This window comes from Pangasianodon hypophthalmus, chromosome 18 (assembly GCF_027358585.1).
Source record: "Pangasianodon hypophthalmus isolate fPanHyp1 chromosome 18, fPanHyp1.pri, whole genome shotgun sequence".
Lineage (NCBI taxonomy): Eukaryota > Metazoa > Chordata > Actinopteri > Siluriformes > Pangasiidae > Pangasianodon > Pangasianodon hypophthalmus.
The window spans coordinates 6,542,261-6,565,165 of record NC_069727.1 but is presented as its reverse complement, the minus strand read 5'-3'; the positions used below and the strand labels follow the sequence as shown (position 1 = coordinate 6,565,165).

Below are 22,905 nucleotides of genomic sequence, written 5' to 3'. Positions count from 1 at the left end.
AAAAACTTTTTTTTAAGGATGTCACTTGTTTGCACTTATTAAATATTCTTTACCAATTAATTTGCCACGTATTATTTTGACAAAACATCACTATCTTAATGAGATTTTTGTTAGAAGAAAAAGTAGGAATATGTAGTTTCTCTACTTCTTTGAGATTTGTTAAAAATAATTGTTTGCAATACTTAATAGTATTCTCCTAAAAGGTGCCAATAATTCTGGTATTACTCTCTAAGGATTTGTTCTGCCAGTACTATCACTCTTCTTATTAAGATATGTTAATTAATATGTATAAATTGAATACATTTAATAGTATGTGTATAGAGGTACATTTAAGAGGTGCTCTTTTTAAAAAATCTGCTCATATGGACACTAAATGAAACGGAGACATTGTACGTTATCTTACTACAGCGAAATGCTTTATTTCACACAAAATGTAGAACATTATAAAGTAGAAAACACTGTAACTAAACGAAGGCCTTTTCTTCATGGATGCTCTCATTTGCTTATGCGAAGATAAATAACGATTTCACATACAAATGCATAAATACATGACTTAAATAGTAGAACTAATAATAATATTCACAAAGTGTACATATACATGAGAGTGACGTTTCACCAAGTTCATACATACTTAACACATTGACGTACTTAACACATAACAAGTTTCATAGATCATAATTTAGTTACATCATTTTCTAAGTTCAAGTTAAGACATGAAAACAGATTCCTGCTACAAAGTGCCTCGTGTTTTGGTTAAAATACCAACTGACCTTATCGTAATACAGTGAAACATGCGAGTTTGGAGTGTGATTGTGGCCTGAACCTAACAGACATCACTGATAACCTCCCTCAAAGTCCTGCAGATTTAGGACAAAGGTCCTCAACATACGTTGCTATGACAGGCACGCTGTTTTCACACAAACTCAGACGCACATAGGGAATGATCAACGTCAGGCAGTGACGCAGCGATTACGCCAAACATCCACATCACTACCAATCATACAGCTAGTTGTCTACATTAAATAAATAAACACAACAAACAAAACCAAAAGTGGAAAAAAACAAAAAAACAAAAACAGGTTTGGATGGATTAAAGAACACTTTCACGGATTGGCTCGTTAAAATAAAAAAAGCTACAGATTCACCAGGTTCTCAGCATTTTTGAAAGCATTTTAATGATCAGTGATAACGAGACAGGAGTAAGATTGATTACAGCAGAGTGAGCAGTGTTTGTGATCAGAGAGCCTTAAAACACACATTCAGGATTACACAAAGCCGGTAAAATCATCATATAGCCCTTCCACTTAAATATACACTTAAATATCACAGGCAGATTGGTGATTAAAAAAAAGCAGTAAATTACAGTGTGATACAAATCAAGAAATTTAAATAAATGTCAAGTATTGTCAGGTTTTAAGTAGGTTGTCGGCTTTTAGGAATGATCTTGAGTAAAAATTGTAGTAAAAATTTATCGAAGATAAAATTCACTGTAATTATATGTATTGGATTGTAAATATTTTAAGTTAAAATTTCAAGTTCGAACAGCAAATTAACACGACGTAAACACTTTACATTATCTAAATGGTGGATATACATATATTTTAATAAGCCGACTTGACAGAAGAGGAATAGTTATGATAAGTTAAATAACTTTCTACAGTGCATAAACGTGGTCTTGTTGGACTGAATTTGTCAGCAGGATATTTCACGTCACATTTGGCTTTTGAGATTACTTTGGTTATTTTAACATGGTCTTAACATGGCTTTAAACAACAGGCCATTTTCAGGCTGGTCTATTTTTTCCTGAAAGGCACAGACAGAGTAATTTTGGGGTGAGCTCTACGGCCACGGGTTGGGACACAATCATTATGCGAAAAAAAGGACCTTTAAAATACATAACAAGCGTTTAGAGCGTTTATGGAGCATTTATGTCATTGCAGATCTGGCGCACTCTCGTCTCAAATTTTGGTAGAACTTTAGTCTTATAATTAGTGCAACAATAGAAATGCTCTTGTTTTCTTCGTTTTAAGATATCTGGCTGGCTGTGCATGGGACTCTGCCTTTTTAAAAGATTTTTTATTATTTTTCAGTCATTATATTGTATTTAAAAAAGCAATTAATTCCTAGAATGATGTCATTTTTCACTTTGTAAATTATGAATGATATAAGCAAGGGCTAATTTGATTGGTGTCTGTCCAAATGTGTGTGTTTTAATCACCTGTTAGGAATTGCTTGGGATCAAGCCATCGTTTGTTTATGACGCTAAGCCCAGCAGGGTTCTAGTAGGAAAGAACCGAAGGGATTATAACCAGCTCATTAAACGTTGCTCGAGGTTTTATCGTCACTTCACAATTCATGAATGTGTTAACGAATATCAGTCCAAGAATCATAAAAAGCTGTGCCACAGCAGTGATAATCTGCTTCAGTGTTTCACTGAGTGTTACGGCAAAAACAATACCTTAGTGGCCACAACCAACTGCCCATGATTTATGCAGGAAAATGGAATCAAGATCATCTTTTTTCAAATAAAATGTCTGTTCTGACATTCTAAAGAGAGCAACTAGAGATGTGAATTTCTTGACATGGTGGGCTGGTGGTCTTCAAATCAAAGGGACAAGATCTCTTCTACTCACTATGGGAATATTTTCCCAAGCTGCAATGGGTACACTCATTGCTTTTAAGATTTGGAGATTCGAGAGAAGAGATAAAAGTTCAGCACCACCTTAATTTGGCAGAAATTCCATCACGCTCCTGAATTAAGTCCATATCTGATGTTAACTATCTTAAGTGAAATCCTCGTGTTTGTAGATGATGAGAGGTTACTTAGCATCATAGACGAGATCCAAAAATCCAAAGTGGCACTTTTTACGCAGAAGGGATTAAAGGGATTACAATGTCAAAATGTCTCTAAAGAACTCAAGACATCCAATTTGAGGCCAAAGTCAAGGAAAGTCCTTGTTTGTTGTGAAAAGAGGGCAGAGAAAAAATGATTTAGCCATGTATATCAGTAACATCAGATCCTTTCTTCTCAAAAAAAGGCACTTTAATTTATGCATGATGAAAGTGTAAAGCACAAGCAGAAAGGAAAAAGAGGAAATTCGACAGTAATCTAAAGCTATTAGCAAAAAATAGAGCTCAAATGCAAGTAGAGCTGTTTTGTTGGGGTTTCGGTTTGGGCCGTAGCCTCTCTGAAGATCATCCATAACTATGTGGGCTATGTGGGTTTATAGGAGCTGAGTCTTCACGTCCAGTCTGGCCAACCAGCTGGTAGAGGCGATGGCTGAGCTTCTGTACCTGGCACGTGCCCAGGACACACCCGACGCGCATCAGCTGGCCATGTTGGTGATGATGACCCCGAACATGTGCATTGCGACGACCTCTGGGGCTTCTTTGGTTTAACTCTGATCCTCGCTCAACAGAATTCGCAGTTGGGTTGAGAGCACTTGTCAACTCCTGTGACGATGCAGGTGGGTTTTTATAGAGTAAGGCTCGCCATAAAGAAGTTCTGTCCAAAGGTACAGCTGGGGCATTAGTGGGATCATCAGAGGATGGATCAGAGTCTGGGAAGGCAGAGCTTCCTTCCCTCAGCTGATGTAAGATTGTCTTGAAGTCCAACCTGCAAAGCAGAGAAACAGGAAAGTGTTGAATTGTTGAATTGCTAGACATGATCAAGTTCAAGGAGTATTGTTTAAGGAAATATGGTGCTCCAAGAAGGAAACTGAGTAGACAAGTAATATTTAAGTAATCCTTAATTAATATTTTGAAAATACATGTTTCCCTGTACTATGTAAAGTGAGATAGTGTCAGTAAATATTGATTACCTGACAATGTCCATCATTACACAATATAATAGTTACCAAGTGTACACAGAACCAACCCTAAAAATAGCTCATGTGCTTAGGAGTGCTATGGCTCTCCTGGACAGATAGTACAGTAAACACTTAAATTTATACCACCATCTGCTCACATCCATTACAGAATGTTTGCACTGGTTCCTACATTAGGTCTTACTCGTGCAGATCAGTAGAACACACAATTTAAATCTCTGCTACCTGACACGGACCATTTAAACCTCCTTGTTAAACATTACCAAAAAGTTGTCTGGGGGTTATGCAGGATAATTAATTATCAAATAAATATGACCAGTTTCCTGAATCAATCATGTTCACATCAGAAATTATGTTAAAGGTAACTCAGACGTGTTGTTTCATGTCCTTAGTGTTATTGTTTCGAAAGCTAATAATCAGCTAATCAGCATTACGCACAAGACATGGACATCCTGAGCACCAGATCTGACAGGCTTTATATGATTACAGAGCTCATGTGGCTGTGCTTAGTTCCTCTTTGAGCTTGATCCAAAGAGTGTCTGGGCTTCAGTCAAGAAGCTTAAAAACTAATACCCTCATCAACTTCGTCCTTCTTTGCTCCTTCACCTGAAGCACCATTAACACTCATCAATGTTTGCTAAATCCCTAAAAGTCTTCCATGAGACCACCAAAGACTGTAGAATGGGGGACATTTTCTGCCCCTAATGATGAGGAATGGCATTAAGATTTCTGGAGAAAAACCATCTGAGTATCAATGATCTTTGCTGGTTGTGGACTAAAACTTGGCAGCCATTTCTGGCTGGCATCAAGAAGCTTGTTGGCCCTCAAGAAGAGTATGGTATATATTTATACTAGTTGTTTTAATCTGATGAGAAAACTTCAGTGGGAAGTGCTTTGCCTACCAATTTGTCCTTAGCACTGTTCAAATTTGTTGGAATAACTTCAACTGCAACACAGCTTCAGGCTCCTAATTAGCATTTTTCTACTGCATAAAATATTCTCAATTACCAGTTGCGTGAGCTCAAGTTCTAGTAGATTCTGCACGCATTCAGTGAAGAAAATTACCACCTACAACCGGAAACCCAATCCAGCTAGAACATTTGTGTCTGTGAAAAGCTATCTCCGCAAACGAGGAACAGTAGACACCGTCTTTCATATACAAAATTTGTAATATGTTTCATTATCTCTGACGTCCTATCTTTGTTCGTTTCTTTTGACCTGGAGTTGTTAGGCCCATGCTTTGACACGAATCATGATTGGACATGCCCCCTTTTCATTGTTGTTTTCAATAGCTACTCAACTTACATCCAGCCTGGTGCTGGCAAGTTGCCCAGGAAAACTTGTGCTGTATAGTGGGCACAATGACTAATGAAAATAACTAACCCAAGTGGGAATAAATAAGTGTATCTAACCAGTAAATAACCCCATTAATCTTTGAGACTCTTATTTAAAAGACGGACCTTTTACATCCACGTTAGCAATGATCTGTAGCGTATGAAGCGACTGAGGTAAAAGTGGCTAATTTTTAACAAGATATGGCCATGAATTAACATATTGAAGCTGTGAGTTAAGCCTCTCGAGATCTAACTCATAGCCACAAAATACCTGTGGACATTAACTACAGCAAGATTTAACCCAATGGTTTCCAGACTGCGGAAACCTACCTACTATGGTGCAAAAAGAAAATCGATTCCTGGAACTATGGTGAAGGAACTAAAATCTGCCCTAGTTCCTTCAGTGCAGAAATGTTTGTTTAGTTCTTACATTCCTGAAATCTTGCTGGGTTCCTGAAAAAGGTTCCTGTGTTTGGTTTAAAACCAAAAGCTGGGTTTATTTATAGCAGCTGAGCTACTAATATTGTACTTTGTGGTCTTTGACTGAAGGTATAACCATCACTCCTCAAACTAATGGCCTTCTCCCGTTACATGTGGATGCTTTCTTACATAAATTCCATTCCTATGCTAGCTAAGAACCTCATATAGGAATTTCACCTCAAAATCAACTTGAATCCAATCTCAGGTTAGTAAGATGTAGGAACAACCTGCCAGCAAACAATGATATAATGAAATCAGCTGGGGTTCAAAGTTGTACTTTAGAGTTTATACTTTCTTCCCTGTGATATGTGCACTCTGAGAAAAAGGTACTAAACAGTACCTTTCTTTGCTGTTGGAGTGGTACCTACAAGCGTCTTTTTTTCTATACTGCTCTTTGAAAATCTCATTTCGTGGCAAGTCTCGGAGCATGACCCATTTTTGGATTTCAGCTTGTCCTCCTCACTGGAAACATTCAATAAACTAGACTAGACTTGGACACCCACTAGAGTGGCTGAAAACAGAAACATGAAACTTTCCCACTTTCATAATTTTCCCTTCCTGTGGCTTAAGATTAATAATCGAGAGGCCTACATGTGTTACCTGGTTCCCCAAGGAGAACCAAGACTTAGGAGAGCCAGGTTAATCCGTCTAAATATAGCAAGCCACTCAAGTCCCCCAGTACAGTATCCTTATTGTTTGGATGGAGGCAGAAATAAATTGGTGAAAGGTGAATTGTTGCAAATTGAGACCTAGGATTGAGGAACTTTGAGGGATTATAGTGTCAGGTTAGTGATACAGGGGTTCTTGTGATAAAATCAGACACTCCTCTGTGCTCAATACCTGCATACAGCTGCCTACTGAAAAGTCATTGTGACTTCTTTATTTAAACTCAGCCACAGCAGGGCCACAAACCTTAACAAGATACAGTCAAGAGCAAAAGTCTGCATCCCCTTAGGACAAAATGGAGATGACAAATTTCATTTAGAGCAACAAGACAATTACTATGTTGAGTTTCACAGATGTTCACTCATTATCACAAGTAACAAAATGGTCAAATAGTGCATGTTAAGATATTAACAGTGAAAAAACCTAAACTGATATCAGATTTCTGAATGTGACATAAACACTCCCTAATACATTTTATGCTCACTCTTATGACATCTGTTTCCAGTCTCTGTTTTATATCCTCTGAGCAGCTTTTGGAATCTCTCAAAATATTTTTCTGTTGATTGTGCGTTCTATTTAGGGTTGTCATTTTACAGCAGGATGTATTTTATTTTCAAAATTCTATAATTTGTAGATAAATTGTAAAATAGAGGTACATTTTTTTCCATTTTATCATTCAAAAACCATGGGGGATACTAACTTTCACACTCAAATATAACTGTTACGAGTAACAACTAATTGTGTAGAATGGTCTCCTATGGCCTCAAATAGTTGAAAAAGTGAACAATTTGTTGGCTGAGAATCAATTTGCAATCATCATGATATATAGAGAATGTATAGAGAAGATTTAGCTTGGCAATACAGACAAATATGAAGTTTGAGACCATCTTGCTATCTCTGAGTTTCTGTGCTAAATGGAAACCTGTCCTCCGGGAGCGAGCGGAGAATGCGGAATGTAAATCTTAGCCACTAATCCACAGTGGAATTCTGCCTGACTACAGAATATTTTGCCCACATGCTCATCTGGGCCCGATACTTACTAAGGGAAAACTGTTCAGACACTGGAGTAATCAGTTTAAAACCAGATTTAGACTGTATAACAGAATCTATGGTCTGTTTTCAGTTCAGTCTTTACACGATAGCAATGAACTGCATGCCTAGATTAGCAAAGCATTCATGCTATCTAATCCTACTGAACAAACACTGAAAAAACATTCCAGTCTAAGATGTCCTGCCACAAGCTAAACAATATCCTTGACCTCTGGTTAAAAAAGAGCAAATAAATAAATATTGATTTTGGACACCTTTTGACATTTACTCAAATACTAAATGAACTTAAGACTCTTTTCTGTCCACATGGCGCTCATATGCACTATGTATATCTGGTGTATCCACCCACAGACAGTCTCGTGTCAATCACAGCCAGCAACAAGGCCACTGGCCTGAATCCTGAACCACATCGGATGAGCTTCAGACAGGGCCGACTGGCATTACCACGAACAGAGCTATACATGCTTCTGTAAATGAGACGCTTCTCTGCTATGCTTCTAAAATTCACTTTCAATTTGCTGCTTGCTTCCAGCTTCCGAATATTACATTGCCAACAAAACCGCAAGATGTCAAGTAAGGCAAACAATTCCAGATGGTGTCATTTTTACAATTATTTGAAAACATGTTCTGTGAGAATGCCCCTTGTTCAGAACAGATGACTAAAAGACATGATGGAAATATGCAAAAACACAGAATACATAGACATGTTTACATTGTTTCCGAATGTATAAAATGGTATTACTTGTTACACTGTATGAAATTATCCCAATCAAATCTTGGCCGATTTCTGACCGACTGTTTGATAATGTGTTCTTCATGTCAGATTATTCGATGAAGATCCTCTAGCGATAGATCCACGATTTAAGAAATGATTACGTTTTGCGTTAGATATAAATCAGCCTGATTTGGGGTTGTGCAGAAAATGGTGTTGCATAATCAGAAATATTCTTCGAAGTGATCTTGAAGTAATAAGTAATATTTTTTTCTGTCCTTTACCATGTTTTGTTTGTTTTTTTTTAGTGTCACTAGCATATGTATAGCTATCCTGTGAGTGTAGCTACCGTATATGTAGCCATCCAGCTATCTTTGGGTGTCCGCCTATTGGTGGCTTTGAGACAAGCATCGTAGCAGCGTACACACTCTGAGATTTCAATTAAAAATATTTGGACACTAATTAGCATTATATGGACACAATAGCATTCTAAAACCGCCGATCGAACTAGATGACTAAAGAGTTCTTTTACAATGTGCGATTTTCATCTGTGAAAAAAATCACGTTAACCCAGTTTTAGACCTAAATTTATTCTCATTTTGTGTAATAAAGAAAGTGAAATACAAAAAAATTACACAGTGCAACAATTTTACTATGTTTCTTAAAAACACTGAAAAACAGAAACAGCTGGCCACCAAAAAAAAAAAAAATTCAAGGAAGACAGCTGGAGGAGACTTCTGTGAAATGACTTTGCCCACCTCACTTTCTCCACATCAACAGAACATTTAGTCTCTAATTACCAGTACATGTTGTTTGCTAAATCAACTCACTGAAGCACAAAGTTTTAAATGTGAGCTTTCCTCCTTCAATCCATCATGGGAACGCAGATGTTAAAGCTTCAAGTTGTTGTGCTTTACTGTCCACTTGTTCCAAGTAAACACTACATCTCTTCGTGACCTCTAAGTTTAAAAATTTTGTCTGATTCAACTGCTCGAGTCTCCTGAAGCATGATGAATGGCAAACATCCAATAATGAATGGCAAATAATCCAATTTCTTGGAGACTACACACATGGAATATTCTTGGGTTTTCTTTGCAAATCAGACAAGCTGACTCTAATGTCTTTAAGATCCTTCAAACATGCAATACATGGTGTTTCGGGTACAAGGACCAAGAGCCACTGGTGTACAGTGCTTCTTAGTACATATACCATACTGATTATGCCCATTCAGAATGGAAAGAAAAGGGTGCTGACTCAGTCCCAGTCCACGCCAACCCTCAAACATTCAAGAGGCATGTAATTTGCTCAAGATGGCTTAAAATTGCCCTTAAAAGCAGCGACTGGATCCAGGCACATGTCCAAAATATCACTCAGCCAGAAGAGGGCACACTGACACTGCACAATCCCTGCCAACTTATTTGACGGACGCTCAAATGCTTGAGACTAAAACGCCAATGCCCATAGTTGGTCACAAGTCGCTTCCGTAAAAACAAACCCTGTTTTACTTTTGATTGACCTCCAAGTGGGAAAAATGAACTGTGTTAGAAATGGTGCTTCATCATCAGTACTTACTTTACATACTATACTCAATTTGGTGCAAAAGTTTGCACCCCTCCTGATTTCTGTGTGGGGGAAAAAGTAAAATCTACTACTATTTCACAATTTGTAAACGAAATGTGGGAGTTTCCTGCAACAGAGGAATAGTTTCAAAGGAAAGGAGCCAAGGCCCTGATCTGAAGAAGGAAGCATATGACGTATCTGCTAGAGTTAAAACAGATATGTCATGAAGAATGGGTAAATACTTGCCAAGCGTCAGGAAGAGATATAACAGATACACTTTTTGAAAAAATAGTACTAAATAGGACCGTTTCTTGTCTCTGCTGTGGTACCCTCAATCAAGGGTACATCTTATGTACCTTTAATATGTATCTTTCACCTGGAAACGTTGATATAACATACCTTTTAAATAATTTTTTATGAGGGAAGGTACCGTTTAGTACCCTTTTTCTAAGAAAGAATAGTTGAAGGGTATTATAACTAAGAGGACCCAGGAATTGTATAAGATATAAAAGAGGTGGGAGGCTGTTATTTCGGCAAAAGTTAGAGAATATTTAGGATGCATAATCTACTTAAAAACTAAATTGATATTATTTCGATTTTCTTCATACATCTTTACACTCATCTGTACCTTACATAGCCTATACAGTGAGTGTATACATTTCTGCGCATCACTACTGTAGAAACATGGCTGGTGTAAAATTGCTTGTTCGTTTAGTCTTATGCGCGCTCTTGTGTGTTAATATTTGGCGCATGTGCACACGGCAGACTTGGCAAAGCAGTCAACTGACAAAACCGGTCTGCGCACCAGAGCGGATGAGAAAAAAAACCCACACTGATGATATGATTAACGGCCCAGAGATATTTGAGCATTTTCTCAAATCAGCCATTGTTCGACCTTGAACAATGTATCGAGTTGACGCAGGCGATTATCAACATCCCACAAGTATTAGGCTCCTTGTCTATCTCAACCTCTCTCTAAATGATATACGCCTTTATCATAATATCACCAGAGCAGCTGTATTATTTTAATACAACTGATAAGAGAGAAAGACAGAAAGAGAGGAGAAGAAGATAGATTGCCTAATATTGCATAATAATGCCTTAAGTAGGCTAGTTCTTCTCGTCTTTTGTGTTTACTTAACCCTTAAACGGCAAGTTAAAACACTTTCACAAAAAGTGTACTAAACTGTACCATTCTTTGTCATTGGGGTGGTACTCTGAAGCGTACACCTTCTATACCATTAGTACACATCTTTTACCTATCATTGTAACTTTAAAAACTAATTATGTTTAGAGCATTTGGCAGAAGCCCTCTTCCACACTGACTTACATTTGAGGGTTAAGGGCCTTGCTCAAGGGCCCATCAGTGGCAGTGCTGGGGTTTGAACTCACAACCTTCTGCTATAGCAGTCCAACATCTTAAACACTGAGCTACCACTGCGTACCTGAACCCTTTATAAGAGCACGCTATATCCAGAAGAAAGATGCAAAGGTGCAAAAGATAAGAGTACCACTCCAAAGACAAGAAAAAGTACTTTAGGTACTTTAGTACCCTTTCTTTTTTCCTGGGAGTTTGGACTTCCTGTACACGTCAGTGCGTCATTATGCAGAACCTTTGTAGCGCACTTCTATATAGGCAGTAAGTCAATTAGTAATTCTTGGCGCGAGAAGTGCGCGCGTTACCGGCGGCACGTCTGCCTCTCTCTGTGACCTTGTTCATTCAGCCGCTATCTGCGCTCTCTTTCTCTCTCTCCCTCTCACACACACACACACACACACACACACTACAACGGAGCCGCTAGTATGGAAACGCTGCTCTTTACTTGGACTTTTCCCAACAAGTTTGGACACGTTGCGCGCGTGACAAAAAAAAAAAAAAGCTTCAAAATTAGCATAAACAAACACTAACAGTGGCCTGTCTCTTTCCAGCTGAGCTATCTGTCCAGAAAGAGTAAACACTAATGAATTTATTTCTTTATTTGTTTATTTATTTTAATGATAATATATAGGTCATTTCTTATCAGTCGCGCGCACTCGGTCTCTAATAAAAAGTCACATAAAATAGTACAAATATTAAGTCTCCATGGATAATGCACTATTTATTTGAGGGATGTAGCCATGCTCTTGCGTTATGCCCTTTTTTCCATTGGTAATGCACAAGGTATGTATGTGTTAAGGACCCAACCTTTAGGAAAGGTTCCTACCTGTTTCCATGCAGCGGGAGCGCGTGAAGTTGGAGGCACAGGAGGCTGATGCAATACAGGCTGAGAGGGAGAAGCGCGCGCATCGTGGAGCTCGTGAAGCTCTTTCACACCCCCTGGAGAAGGACACACCACCTGGACAAAAGTGGAAGGGGCTCCTGGGATGTTCCTAAAATAAAGATCCTGCCTGAAATGGCTTTGCTTTTTGGTATGCTAACCCTGTCACACACAGAGAGAGGGAGAGAGAGAGAGAGAGAGAGGGAGAGAAAGGGAGAGGGAGAATTACTGAGCTGTTCCATCCAGAACTTTTTGGGCAAACCTTATTCAGGTCTAAATAGTATTATGCATCAAATATGCTGCAAAATCGTCTATGGAGGATGCTTTTTGATTGAAAGTCACTCACACACACACACACACACACACACACACAGTCCACTGATTTAATTTTTGCAATGCTTAGCTGGACTCAACCCAAAACAACATACATGTTTCATACCTGCAGTCAATAAAACAAAACAAAACATTCTCATATGTTATATATATATATATATATATATATATATATATATATATATATATATATATATAATACTATAAATAAATATTATAATAAATGCAGTATATAATGATATATTTTAGTTATTTAAATAACTCACCTTTATGTTAGATAAGCTTGTTGTATTGCTCCGCGCAAAATAAATGATGTCTTGAGGTTTTTCTCTTTTTTCCCACGCTGTGAGTGAAGCCTGAACTCTTCTGAAGTGGGGCTGACATTGGTGCGTTTAAATAGAGAGTGGGCGTGGCTTAGTTGGGAAGCGCGTGTCCATTCAAAGGTGCGTCACGTTTATTATTCCGTGTTGATAAAGTGGAGTGTGAAGCAGAGGGATGAGAGTGAGACCAGTGACATTAAAATCACCTGTTTCTCTGTCTGTGGTGTGGAGAACTATATTCAGAACTATATTCAGGAGTATATTCAGAACTATATGCAGAAGTACATTCAGAAGTACATTCAGAAGTGTATAGAGGTAAACGTTTTATATGAGGATATTAAGCTGACTAGGTTTATGTATTTAATATACTCTTTAATTAATCTGTTCTTTATCATCTGTTTTATGTTCTGTGATAGAGAGGAATACAAAGAAATGGTATATGTGTGTGTGTTGTACTTTTTCTTATCGCTTGGCTAGGGTGTGTGTTTTGTACCTTTAGTGTGTATCATTTGTTATGTGGCATATACCTTTCATTCACTTTTAGAGTAGTGGCCCAAGGTCCAGTTATGTAGTTTTAATTATTTGGAAAGATCCAGGTAAAAGATACATGTATACAAACACACACACACTCTCTTTCTCTCTCTCTCTCTCTCTCTCTCTCTCTCTCTCTCTCTCACACACACACACACACACACACACACCTACAGACACACACATGTGCACATTAACCCTTAAACAGGCACAAGAGTAAAATATAAAAAATCAAGTAATAATTTTACTCAAATTACAAGCTTCTAAAGAAGAACTGTACACTCTGGATAAGTGTTTCTGGTAAATTCTGTAAGTGTAAATTTGTTTGTTTGTTTGTTTGTTTGTTTAATCTCCCAGATAGATAGATAGATAGATAGATAAATATATAGACAGATAGATAGATAGATAGATAGATAGATAGATGGATAGATACAACTTTATTGTCTTTGCACAGTACAGGTACTCGGCAACGAAATGCAGTTTAGCATCTATCAGAAATGCAAATAGTAGCATTGAGCAAACTAACAAGGTGCAGGTATATATACACTGCTCAGAAAAATTAAGGGAACGCTTAAATCACACATTGGATCTCTGAACAAAATATTCAAGTTGAAAATATTTACTTATATACGTTGTGTAATTTGCTGAAAACAAAATGATGTCACAATGGTCAGTGGAAGCCCTAGTCATCAGCACATTGAGGGCTGGATTCAAAATCACACTGAAAATCAAAGTAAAAAATTGACATTACAGGCCGATCCAACTTGCATGAATTTCATTACAGCAACTCGCAATGTAAGTCAGTAGTGTGTATGGCCCCCACATGCCTGTATGCACTGCCGACAATGTCTGGGCATGCTCCTGTTGAGATGGCGGATGGTGTACTGGGGGATCTCCTCCCAGACCTGGATCAGAGCATCAGTGAGCTCCTGGACAGTCTGTGGTGCTACTTTGTGGCTTCGGATGATCTGATACATAACGTCCCAGAGATTCTCATTCGGATTCAGGTCTGGGGAACGTGAGGGCCAGTCAATGGCATCAATGCCTTCGTCATCCAGAAACTGCCTACACACTCTGGCCACATGATGCCGGGCATTGTCATGCGCCAGGAGGAACCCAGGGCCCACTGCACCAGCATAAGGGCTGACAGTGGCTCTGAAAATTTCATCCTAGTACCTAACAGCAGTAAGGGTACCGTTGGCTAGCAGATGGAGGTCTGTGCAACCCTCCAAGGATATTCCTCCCTAGACCATCACTGACCCACCACCAACCCGGTCATGCTGGATGATGTTGCAGGCAGCATAACGTTCCCCACAGCATCTCCAGACTCTTTAACATCTGTCACATATGCTCAGTGTGAACCTGCTCTCATCCGTGAAGAGAACAGGGCGTCAATGGCAGACCTGCCAATTCTGGTGTTTGGTCAGAAACATGCACAGGTCATTTTGTAGGGCTCTGGCAGTGCTCCTCCTGTTCCTCCTCGCACAAAGGAGCAGATACCGGTCCTGCTGCTGGGTTGTTGCCCTTCTACGGCCCTGTCCAGCTCTCCTCATGTAACGGCCCATCTCCTATGGCCCATGTAACAGTATCTCCTCCATGCTCTTGAAACTGTGCTGGGAGACACACCAAACCTCCTTGTGATGGCACGTATGGATGTGCCATCCTGGAGGAGCTGGACTACCTGTGCAACCTGATTGCAGGTATTGCCTCATGCTACGAATAGTGACAAGGACCCTAACAAAACACAAAACTAGAGACAAATCAGTCAGGAAGGACAAGGATAGAGCAATTGTCTGTGACCACCACCTGCAAAACCATTCCCTTTTTGGGGGTTGTCTTGCTGTTGCCTCTCCGGTGTACCTGTTGTCACTTTGATTTGCACCAAAGCAGGTGAAACTGATTCAACATCACTTATGCTTCCTAACTGGACAGACTGATATCCCTGAAGTTTAATTGACATGGTGTTATACTTTAAGTGTTTGAACAATATATATATATATATATATATATATATATATATATATATATATATATATATATATATATATATATATATATATAGTAAATAAATAACAAGGCTGTGGGCAGAGAATATAGCTAACGATGTAGTGTAGAGTTCAGTAGGGTAATGAATGTGGGGAAGAACCTGGCCCTGAGCCTGCTGGTTCTGGTGCGAATTGTTCTGTATCTCCTTGAACAGTTTTTTGACTGGGATAGGAGGAGTCCCTGAAGATGTTGTATGCTCTACACAGACATCGACTGTGGTGAAGATGTTCAATGGCTGGGAGCTGTGCACCAATGTTGTTTTGGGCGGTTTTCACCACCCTTTGCAGAGCTTTTCTTTCAGAAACCGTGGAAGTACCATACCACACCGTGACTGAGTTGGTCAGGATGCTCTCAACGGAGTGGCGATAGAAACTTGTTAAGATCTGGGGAGACACATGAGCTTTCTTCAGTCTCCTCAGGAAGTAAAGACGCTGTTGTGCCTTTTTTACCAGAATTGAAGTATTATGGTGCCAGGACAGATCCTAAGATATGTGGACATCCAGGAACTTGAAGCTGGAGACAAGCTTTACTTCAGTTCCATTGATGTAGATGGGAGAGTGTCTGCTGCTATTAGATTTCTGGAAGTCCACAATGAGCTTTTTGGTCTTCTCGTTGTTGAGGATGAGGTTGTTGGCAGAACACCGTGCTGCTAGATTGTAGGCTGACTCATCATTGTTGCTGATGTGACCTACCACTGTGGTATAATCTGCATACTCGATGATGATGTTGGAATTATTCAGAGGCATACAGTCGTGGGTGAACAGGCAGTAGAGCAGAGGACTCAGCACACAACCCTGTGGGAAACCAATGTTCCAGATGAGGGTAGAGGACATGTGATATCCTAACCTAACAGACTGAAGTCTATTGGTTAGGAAGTCCAGAATCCAACTGCATGTGGAGGTGCTGATGCCCAGGTCATTGAGCTTGGTCATCAGTTTAGTGGGGATGACAGTGTTCAATACAGAGCTCAAGTTAATGAACTGCATCCTTATATACGTTTTCTTGCTGCCAGGTGTCTGAGGGCTGAATGAAGAGCAGTGGAAGTCCAGAATTTTAAGCTGTAAGTCAACTTTTACCAGAGTATTTATTCAGATGAGCAGTTGAAGTGTTTTTTTTTCTGAGTAAAGAATTTCATTACTTTTACCATCCAACCACCCACAAAGAATTACATCATAAGTACATATCCAAGAAATGAAATTCTCCTGAAATTCTCTAGAAATGCTTTAGATACCAGCCACCAGGCTTTATGCTGCTTTTATCTTTACCAGTTAGAGTGTGTTGTGGGTGGATAAGGATCTTGGTAGACCTCAACTTGCCCAGAAACTACAGCAGGACAAGATAAGACAAGGCACACCCATACTGATGATCCTAATCCTAAATATAGTTCATAATAATACACTTAATAATAATACACTTGCTTTCATTTCACAGCATTAGTCTATTTGTTATAAATATATTATTAGCAATATCTTATAAGTAAGGAATGAAACACTTGAGGGCATGCTGTTATATGAAAATTTCCAATAACCGGCTAATTATTATTTACTATTTAGTTAAAGCACATTATTCAGTAGCTAATATGAAATATTTAGCGAGTACAATGAAAGCTATGTTATGTAGTTAAAAGAACAAGTAATAAAAGTTGGTTCTGGTAGTTTAAAGGGATAAAGGATTAATGTTTCATGGGTAAAAGGAACCTATTTACACTGTTTGGAGTTGTCATACAGTGTGTATATGGTCTAAAATCAATATTTAATATTACAACACAGTCAACAAATTCTTTAGCATATTAAAATGGGGGTGGGACTTGTGGTGCAGCGATTAGCATTGTCGTCTCATGAGTCCAGGGTTTGATCCTGAGCTCGGGTTGCTGTCTGTGTCTAGTTTGACACGTTCTCCTTATGTCTGTGTGGGTTTGCTCCTGGTTTTCTGGTTTCCTCTTACCTCCCAAAAACATGCCAATACATAAATTGATGACTCTAAATTACCTCCAGGTGTGAATGAGTGTGTGAATGAGTGTGTGAATGTGTGTGCGGTGCCCTGTGATGTCCTGGCATCTAATCCAGGGTGTATTCCTTTCTCACATCCATTGTTGCTGGGATAGGCTCCAGATCCACCACCACCCTAACCGGGATAAAGCAGTTACTGAAGATGAATTAATGGCTGTCTGAAATATACCACATATCATCAAATTGGATAATACATAAACAATCATGTGAGAAAACACTATATTTATTAGTAATATTTCTTTTCCTGAAGAAATAGAGAGGCCCATAGCATAGAAAAATTTGAACAAGACACCTGAAAGGAAAGAAATATGCTGGGACCTGGCACTATTTATGCATCACGAAATGCTTGTAGTTGTTTGATTTCTTAGGCATTTCATTAAGGTCCTTTATTTAAAAGTGTTCAGCAGCTTTTTCATGTTGGTGCCTCACATCTTCACAGTCCAGGGTTTGCCCTTGAACATAGGTTACTGCCTGTGTGCAGTTTTCCATGTTCTCTCTGTGGCCATGTGGAATTTCTCTCTGTGGCCATGTGGAAATTCTCTGAATACTCTGGTTTCCTCCTACCTCTTAGAAGCATGGTGGTGGATGTTTCAGATAATCTGAATTGCCCCTAGGTGTAGAATATGTATGCGGTGTTCTGTGATTAACTTGACCTACCTTGGGCCCAATGTTTCCCAGGATAGGCTCCAGATCCACCTTATAAATAAATAAATCAGTCCTGGTTTTACAACTGACTTCATTTTAACCGCTTCATTTTAATGGTACAGCTAGTCTCATCTCCGTCTCAGTGGATAACAAAGGTCATGGGGTCATGGTGGAGGCTATTTGAGATACGATTGTGGTGTCTTGTGGTATACAACAGAGCTTCACTTGACTTAGCTTCACACTAACACTGAATTCAACTTACTTACTGATTACTTACTATTACACTATTTCTATTGCTGTTTCCATGCAAATCTCTAGCACATCCAGAGACCTCTCATTGACCTGGTTAGGAACTTCCACTCACTTAAACTCAGTGTATTCTTTTCAGCTGCTGACCATCACTGTTTTGACTGTCACTGTCTCACATACGTCTAACAGTGTCTTTTGACCTAGTTATAAAGTTCACATTTGTGGCAACACTGTCAGACATGTGTGAGGCAGAGACAATCATATTAATGGTGCTTGGTGACCATCTTAAATGAATTAATTGAGTTTCAGGAAGAGTGGAACTTCCTAACCAGGTCAGTGAGAGCTCTCTGACCTATTTACATTCACGTAACCACAATCAAGTGACATCAGAACTGTGGGTCAGTGCCAAGGTGTTGGGTAAAAATGAATAATCAGCCCTTCTGATCTGTCATCCACTGTTTGTGTTCAGCTTTCTGATTAGTCCACATGAGTAACTGCAGTCTGTGATTCCCTTAAAGAGACATCTCACAAGTTTGCTGTTGAGCTGCAGAGGCTCTGAAAAGAACAAACAAACATGTGGCATTCATCCACATCTGTTCAAGTATCAAATAAATCCCCAGTAGTTCTGCTGTTGTGATTATTAAGATGACTGATGCCACACACACACACACACACACACACATATGTATATATTTCGACCATAATTGCTAAACTATGGAGAAGGTACATTGATAAATGCATTTTCTTTACACCATAGCACTTATGCTCTTACACATATCTGATTGGTGTTGAAGAAGGTGTTGAGTAATTGTCTTTAAGAGTAGCTCAGTAGTTAAAATCACAGGTTTATATTAAAGCACTGATTACAGTACGTTATCATTTTATAGCAGTTTACACAGTGAATTCTGGTGATGTTTTCTGTAAGGAGAAGTTTATTTAACATTTTTGGAAGGAGTCACCAGTGTCAGCACTTTGGAACATTCAGAGGCAAAGCCGTAAATTCTTTTTTTCAGGAAAAGTTTTCAGGATTAAATTTCAGGAGGTGTGTTATTGGAAAATAATCAACCGCACGGTGGTAACAGTGTAACGGGAATGTTTCCGGGATAGACTCAACAGTGACCATGACCAGGTGAGTGAGTGATTATATTTATAATGTTAATCGGTGCTATTATCATAAGGGGGTCTGTGGAATTTATTTTTTTCACTGGAAGGATTCCCTAGGCTGCAAAATGTTTGAGAACTCCAGAAAGAATGTGCATGGTGATGGGATACAAGTTGAATATTTGAGGGTCTGAGAGTATCTAGAAGATGTGAAGGAGGCTGTCATAAAGGCCTAAAGTTAACAGATAAAGTTAATAGACAATGTCTATACACTGACCATCACACACATCTGACCATCACACTCATACGTGGTTGTTCCTCAAACTGGTGCCACAAAGTTAGAAGCACACAGTTGTATAGAATGTCTTTGTATGCTGTAAAATTACAATTTCCCTTCAGTGGAACTAAGAGGCCCAAACCTGTTCCAGCATGACAATGCCCCTGTGCACAAAACAAGCTCCATGAAGACATGGTTTGCCAAGGTTGGAGTGCTAGAACTCGAGGAACCTGTACAGAGCCCTGACCTCAACCCCACTGAACACCTTTGGGATGAACTGGAACTGCATCCCAGACCTCCTCACCTAACATCAGCGTCTGACCTCACTAATGCTCTTGTGGTTGAATGTGCACACATCCTCACAGCCACACTCCAAAATCTAGTGGAAACCCTTCCCAGAAGAGTGGAGGTTATTATAAATTTAATAAACTTTTGTCAATATACTTTTTGCCATATAGGGTATGTTCCGAAAGTGAGATGCAAATTTTTGAATGGATTTTTTTTTTTACTATTAAGATGTACACACATACACTCTGAACTATCAACAGTGTTAACATCATCACCACTACTGTGCAATAGAGTTTTTGGTTTCCTGTAGTGCTTAATGTTTACCACATATTTTCTTTACCATATTGTCTATTGTATAATGTATAGTGTATAGTTGTCTGATGTTTCATGCTGCCCAATGTTCATTGTAGCACTGTGATTCTGGGGGAACTATAATTCATTCCTATTATTACTACTGTGTGTGAGAAATGACAATACAAGCCTAGACTTGATACTATTTGCCTATTTTTTCTATTTGTGATAATAAAGGACAATTTCTGAACCCAAACCAAATGTCTTCTTCATTTTGTCCTAAGGGTACACAAACATGCACTCGAATGTACAATTTCAGTTTACAGAGTTACCTATTTCTGGACGGTTTAATCACACAGTAAATTCACTCTCCTTGACACTAATCAAAGAAAGAAAGAAAACCTGTGTCTGGATTCTTCCAGAAGTATGCAAGTGAATGAACGTGATTGGCAGCTCAGGTAATCTAGAGCTCGGTCAGATGGAACCTTATCACCTGTTGTTGTGTAAAAGCTTGTGGGTAGACTCTTTAATGATTTTTGCACGTGGTGTCTCACCACTTTTCTTTCTAAGAAGTTGCTTTTATGGAGGCAGCTTTCGTAGAGAGTCTTTAGCACAACTAGCCAAACATAGATTCTTTTAATTATTACAAACAAGAAACTATTGCTAAAAAAAGGATTTCATGTGTTTGAGCTACATTTTTTTCAAAAAATAAGTTATTTAAGCCAAGTTATTTAAGATATTTTAAAGTACTACCTTTAAAGTGCCGTATGTCTGACTTGTACTTTAGACAGGCCTGGTTGCTCGGAAAACAAAATGCAAACAAAGAACTTGACACTCAGTGTAATGAGTGCCAGGCTCAGACTAATTAACTTGCATACTGCACAAAGGGTCAAGCGCTGTGATTACCAAGCAGGAAACTGATATAAAGCAGAGTCAGGCTGAGTCTGGGTTATCAATCATAAACAAATAATGATTGTGAAATAGTTTAAAAAGCAATGATTTAACAGAATGTTTGCAGACATGTATCATATGTGAGAATGTGTTGAGAAATGAATTTACTGTGCATCCATGAGGCCATACCACCACTTAATAGTGTCTTAATAAGTGGCAAATAATTTACTATTAATTTCCTTCTGGTGAAAGGAGATGCTGTTTCACTTTCACAGACATGTTAACCCTAGTGGTAGTGTTTTATAGTGCAGAAGCCATGAAACATTTGACTCTGTGTGCTGCCATCTAGTGAAGCTCAAAACATCAATCCTCTATATTTATAAATTTGCGTACAGGATGTGAAGGACATACGAACAACAAACTGGATGCTCCCATGTGGGATAAAACTAAGATTATGATCAGCGGGGAAAAAAAAAACATAATTTCTCAACTGTTTATAAAAGAAAAACAAGCTCCATGAACTAGGGTCAATCTTTGACTTCCTTCTTACTGGTAGGATGCAGAAGTGAATTCCCGTCAAACATCAATTTGTCTCTTTTTGAACTCTAGTGCAAAAGCTTGTGATTTGTCTGAACAAACAAATCCTTTTTTTAAGATAAACTCAAGACTCTTTAACACAGAAACTAGGAAGGCATTAAAACACTTTAAGGAGAGCAGTTATAGGGAAATAATCAAAGAGGCTGTCCAACACAAAGTGCAGTTTCTTTTAGGAGTTCCTTTTACCATGCCAAAGTTGATTATTTTCCTATAACAGCATGTCCTGTAGTGTTTTATTCCTCTTATACCACACCGATTTCCCAAAACTAACATTTATTTATTTATTAAAGAACAACACGTCAATATTGTGTAACATCCATGAAACAAGTTAGTTCCTGTTATCACTTATCTCCATCTTGAAGACTTTCTCTTGTCAGAAAACCTAAAGGTACAGCTTTCGGTTTGGCTTTTGGTAGAATTTAGGTTCTATTGTCTACAGAGTGAACTCCAAACACATTGCAATGCTTTTGTTTACCTCTTGAGCCCATGAGCTCTTGGACTCATACACACACACACACACACACACACACACACACACACACACACAGCCTCCCATAATCCCATTTTATCCATATTAGTTCAACAGCTCACTTTCCTTCCATTTTATTCCACTTGGCATGTTACAGCAAAAGTTATCTATAAAAAAAAGTGAAATCCTGACACACCAAATAACCTAATAATGACCACTGATCCAAACAATTTGTTTTATAACATTACTGGTCTCATTAGCTGTCAATTAGAAATACAGCCAACTTCTACCCATTCATGATCAGCCGGTTTCTCTATCTTGGCAAAGCAGCTCTTAAGATTACTCATTTTATTTCTTTTGGCATGCAGAACCTTTTTTTTAGGCTTTCAATACATTTGCACTGATCAAATCATTTCCACCCACCTTCCAAAAACATGCCAGTAGGTGAATTCATGATTCTAAATTACCTTTAGGCATGAATGAGTGTGTGAATGTGTGTATTCCCCCCTTGCACCCAGTGTTCTTGAAATCAAGCTTGCCCACAACCTTGGCCATGATGAATGAGGAATGAATGAATGAATGAATGAATGAATGAATGAATAACTGATTTGACCTTTCTGATTTTTTGCAGAATCGTTCTCAAATTGGCAGACCGCATTGCTGAGACACATGACATATATTTAAATGTCATGTAATAATAATAGTTTTGCCCTCTTTTCCTAACTAACACGTTTTTACAATGACATATCATAAAGTTCATCTATATGGCTTTTAATCAAGTTCACCTTGACAGTCTGCTCTCAGGTTTCTTTAGAAGGGTTCATGTTACCACAAGACCGGGTATGAGCCCTTTCAGAAATCAACCACAGACCTGTGTGTGCGTGTGTGTGTGTTTGTGTGAATGCAGTTTGGTTGGGCAGTTGGTTGTGGGTGTGACCTCCTGGGTACAATGACTGTGTTTCCAGAACTTA

General features: G+C 38.7%; 1 protein-coding gene across 1 annotated transcript; it reads right to left on the bottom strand.

The window, feature by feature from the left end:
• Positions 1-1,710: 1,710 nt before the first annotated feature.
• Positions 1,711-12,602, bottom strand: adm2a (adrenomedullin 2a). Its single transcript, XM_026922649.3, has 3 exons — positions 12,487-12,602; positions 11,834-12,049; positions 1,711-3,616 (listed from the first exon to the last, which is right to left on the bottom strand). The coding sequence occupies exons 2-3, from the start codon at positions 11,914-11,916 to the stop codon at positions 3,196-3,198; spliced, it is 504 nt and encodes a 167-aa protein (XP_026778450.2). The 5' UTR covers positions 11,917-12,049; positions 12,487-12,602; the 3' UTR covers positions 1,711-3,195.
• Between the last annotated feature and the right edge of the window lie 10,303 nt (positions 12,603-22,905).